The sequence below is a fragment of the Mya arenaria genome, chromosome 8, assembly GCF_026914265.1.
Source record: "Mya arenaria isolate MELC-2E11 chromosome 8, ASM2691426v1".
Taxonomy (NCBI): Eukaryota; Metazoa; Mollusca; class Bivalvia; order Myida; family Myidae; genus Mya; species Mya arenaria.
In genome coordinates, this window is record NC_069129.1 from 65898634 (window position 1) to 65903403 (window position 4770).

The window sequence follows — 4770 nt, forward strand, 5'->3', positions numbered from 1 at the left end:
TGCAGTTATAGTCATCACTGCTGCGACAGCCACCTAGGACCATGCAGTTGTGGTCATCACTGCCACGACAGCCACCTTGGACCATGCAGTTTGGGCCATCACTGCTGCGACAGCCACCTTGGACCATGCAGTTGTGGTCATCACTGCTGCGACAGCGACCTTGGACCATGCAGTTGTGGCCATCACTGCTGCGACAGCCACCTTGGACCATGCAGTTGTGGTCATCACTGCTGCGACAGCGACCTTGGACCATGCAGTTTGGCCATCACTGCTGCGACAGCCACCTTGGACCATGCAGTTGTGGTCATCACTGCTGCGACAGCGACCTTGGACCATGCAGTTGTGGTCATCACTGCTGCTACAGGGACTTTGGACCATGCAGTTGTGGTCATAACTGCTTCGACAGCGACCTTGGACCATGCAGTTGTGGTCATCACTGCTGCGACAGCGACCATGGATCATGCAGTTGTGGTCATCAGTGCTGCGACAGCCACCTTGGACAATGTAGTTGTGGTCACCACTGCTGCGACCGCGACCTTGGACCATGCAGTTGTGGTCATCACTGCTGCGACAGTTGTGGTCATCACTGCTGTGACAGCCACCTTTGGACCATGCAGTTGGAGTCATCATGCTACTACAGCGACCCTTGACCATGCAGTTGTGGTCATCACAGCTGCTACAGTGACCTTGAACATGCAGCTGTGGTCATCATTTCTGCGACAGCGACCTTGAACCATGCAGTTGTCGTCATCACTGCTGCGACTGCTACATGTATTTTGAAACATGCAGTTGTGGTCATTACTGTGCGACAGCGACCTAGGGCCATGCAGCTGTGGTTATCAGTTATCACTGCTGTCACAGCGACCTTGTACCATGTTGTTGTGGTCATCACTGCAGCGATAACGACCTTGGAACATGCAGTTGTGGTCACCACTGTTGTCACAGCGACCTTGGACCATGCATTTGTAGACATCACTGCTGTCACAGCGACTTTGGACCATGCAGTTGTGGTCATCACTGCTGCGATAGCGACCTTGGACCATGTAGTTGGGGTCACAACTGCTGCGACAACCACCTTGGACCATGCAGTTGTGGTCATCACTGCTGCGACAGCGACCTTTGACCATGCAGTTGTGGTCATCACTGCTGTCACAGCGACCTTGGACCATGCAGTTGTGTTGTTCACCGCTGGCACAGCGACCTTGGACCAGATAGTTGGGGCCATAACTGCTGCGACAGCCACCTTGGACCATACAGTTTTGGTCATCACTGCTGCGATAGCGACCTTGGACCATGTAGTTGTGGTCATCACTGCTGTCACAGCGACCTTTGACCATGCAGTTGTGGTTATCACTGCTGCCACAGCCACCTTGGACCATACAGTTTTGGTCATCACTGCTGCGATAGCGACCTTGGACCATGTAGTTGTGGTCATCACTGCTGTCACAGCGACCTTTGACCATGCAGTTGTGGTTATCACTGCTGCCACAGCCACCTTGGACCTTGCAGTTGGGGTCAGCACTTCAGCGATAGCGACCTTGGACCATGTAGTTGTGGTCATCTCTGCTGTCACAGCGACCTTGGACCATGCAGTTGTGGTCATCACTGCTGCCACGGCCACCTTGGACCATGTAGTTGGGGCCATCACTGCTGCGACAGCGACCTTGGACCATGTAGTTGGGGCCATCACTGCTGCGACAGCGACCTTGGACCTTGTAGTTGGGGCCATCACTGCTGCGACAGCCACCTTGGACCATGTAGTTGGGGCCATCACTGCTGCGACAGCCACCTTGGACCATGTAGTTGGGGCCATCACTGCTGCGACAGCGACCTTGGACCATTCAGTTGTGGCCATCACTGCTGCGACAGCGACCTTGGACCATGTAGTTGTGGCCATCAGTGCTGCGACAGCGACCTTGGACCATGTAGTTGTGGCCATCAGTGCTGCGACAGCGACCTTGGACCATGTAGTTGGGGCCATCAGTGCTGCGACAGCGACCTTGGACCATGCAGTTGGGGCCATCACTGCTGCGACAGCGACCTTGGACCATGTAGTTGGGGCCATCACTGCTGCGACAGCCACCTTGGACCATGTAGTTGTGGCCATCAGTGCTGCGACAGCCACCTTGGACCATGTAGTTGTGGCCATCAGTGCTGCGACAGCCACCTTGGACCATGTAGTTGGGGCCATCACTGCTGCGACAGCGACCTTGGACCTTGTAGTTGTGGCCATCAGTGCTGCGACAGCGACCTTGGACCATTCAGTTGTGGCCATCACTGCTGCGACAGCGACCTTGGACCATGTAGTTGGGGCCATCACTGCTGCGACAGCGACCTTGGACCTTGTAGTTGTGGCCATCAGTGCTGCGACAGCCACCTTGGACCATGTAGTTGTGGCCATCAGTGCTGCGACAGCCACCTTGGACCATGTAGTTGTGGCCATCAGTGCTGCGACAGCGACCTTGGACCATGCAGTTGGGGCCATCACTGCTGCGACAGCGACCTTGGACCACGTAGTTGGGGCCATCACTGCTGCGACAGCCACTTTGGACCATGTAGTTGGGGCCATCACTGCTGCGACAGCGACCTTGGACCATTCAGTTGTGGCCATCACTGCTGCGACAGCGACCTTGGACCATGTAGTTGGGGCCATCACTGCTGTGACAGCGACCTTGGACCATGTAGTTGTGGCCATCACTGCTGCGACAGCGACCTTGGACCATTCAGTTGTGGCCATCACTGCTGCGACAGCGACCTTGGACCATGTAGTTGGGGCCATCACTGCTGCGACAGCGACCTTGGACCATGCAGTTGTGGTCATCACTGCTGTCACATCAATGAGACTACACTGGGGAAAATAAACCGATCATATATAATTTGTAACGCTCGATTATATATCTAAACACTGAATTGAAGTACAGGTACATGTATATGCTTTAGAAATGCATTGGTTTTCCGATTTAGTGTATAAAGTTTACGATAGTTAAATTGCGGGTCCCTGTTTACCCGGTGAGAATACAAACAGGACGCTATGAACGTTATAATATACCTCATAATGAGAGTTTTTGTTTACGTTGTAATGAAAGGGACATGAAGAATGAATACCACGTTTTTCTATGTTAATCCATCTGTTTTTCTGTAAGTTTTCTAAAATGTTTCAATTATCTTTAATATAACTATTGTTGCAACAATATGTGTGTCAAATTGTATAATAGGTTACTTGTTACAGATATTGAATTTTATTGATCATAATTGCAATTGTAACAGCAGTTGTACAAGGAAATAAAAAAACAACAGTTTTTATTCTTCAGTCACGACCACAGACTCACTATTTCAGCGAGTATGGGCCTGTTCTATATATGAAATAAAACAATTATAAAAATCGGTGTTTGAAGATAAATATCAAGTTGTAAATAAAGCTTGATATTCACCATGAGTATTCGATTATGTTTGGACATCTTTGAAAATAGCGAGTATAAAGAAAATTATTAGAAGTCACACACACGTCAGCCCGGGGTATAACTGAAGAATGAAAATGATCCCTTGATTATTTTACGTAATTGAGGCCTCGATAATCATAGCTTTTCTCGTTAATTTTCTTTTGCGAAAGCAGCTCATAAATGATGTATAGTGGCACGTTATTCCAAGCTGAGCAGTTAAAAGGCCACGATAAATTGAATCAACGTTCCTTTAACAAAGAATCGCCATTCCGTGACCAGCCCGTCATATCGAACGCGGCATTCGGAACTCCTCGGCCATTTTCCATCGCAAACAACCTCGGATGTATGCCAGTACATCAGTAGAAGTAGTTCGTGAAAATTTAAAAATTTAAATGAATCTAGTCTTTTAATGTGTATGGTGTATATCTAAGTTTAAATTGATTGCCAATGAAGTGTATTATTGCATAAATAATTAAAATTGCATAGAGTTAAGTTATTCAGTTTAACTGCTAAAATAAAATCACTACACGTATCTACTTGCAGCGTAATTAAATGTAAATATTTCTGACATCTTAAACCGCCCAAATACATCCGAGGTTGTTTTCGATGGAAAATGGCCGAGGTGTTCCGAATGCGAACGCAATTGGGAGAGAATGTGTTGTCGTATATCTAGTGACAAAAGTTAGTCAAAGACACCCAACTTGTTACTTTAGGCATTGTGTATCCGTTAAAATTTTGGCTATTTATTATTGTGCCTCTCAAGAAATCCATTGTCCCTGTATATGTTCCGTCACATTACGATTTAATATTTCCAGCGATCGATGATTACTAAGTTTTTGGAAATGATATTATTTCATTGTCATATAATATGGTTAGAACAACAAGAGCTAGTTGAGTTATTGATTGAAGAATCACGTATGAACAACAGATAAGAAAGAAAATGATAACAAAGGCAAATTGCTGTTTCTTCCTTCACGTTATGTGTTAATGCGTTCATACAAATGCGGAAGATCATTGCCGTCCATATACCTAAACCAATATTATTTAGCCCGGCCTAATACAGCTTTCCTCCGTATTAGATAATCAAAACAGCCTGATTTGTGAGCCTGCAATGTCTATTTATCATTTTGCAAAGGAAAATCTTCAAGAAACAAAAGAGCGAGCGGCACCAGTTACAATGAAAGTTTAATGAATTAATTAAACACTGGCCTCCGAGGGCGAACATGCATTGCGGGCCTGGAACCAATCTGGTGGTATCGCGCCTTTTATGGTAGCTTTACTGAGAAAAAGAAGCAAGAATAAAATGGGCGTGTGTTTCATGTATGCCTGA

The 4770-nt window shown here is 47.2% G+C and overlaps 1 protein-coding gene and 1 pseudogene across 1 annotated transcript; both read right to left on the reverse strand.

Moving 5' to 3' along the window:
- Positions 1 to 676: 676 nt before the first annotated feature.
- On the reverse strand, positions 677 to 1813 carry LOC128244485 (uncharacterized). Its single transcript, XM_052962487.1, has one exon. It carries the CDS (start codon positions 1811 to 1813, stop codon positions 677 to 679), a length of 1137 nt encoding a protein of 378 aa, XP_052818447.1.
- Positions 1814 to 1841: 28 nt separating this feature from the next.
- LOC128244486 (uncharacterized) lies at positions 1842 to 2597 on the reverse strand (annotated as a pseudogene).
- Between the last annotated feature and the right edge of the window lie 2173 nt (positions 2598 to 4770).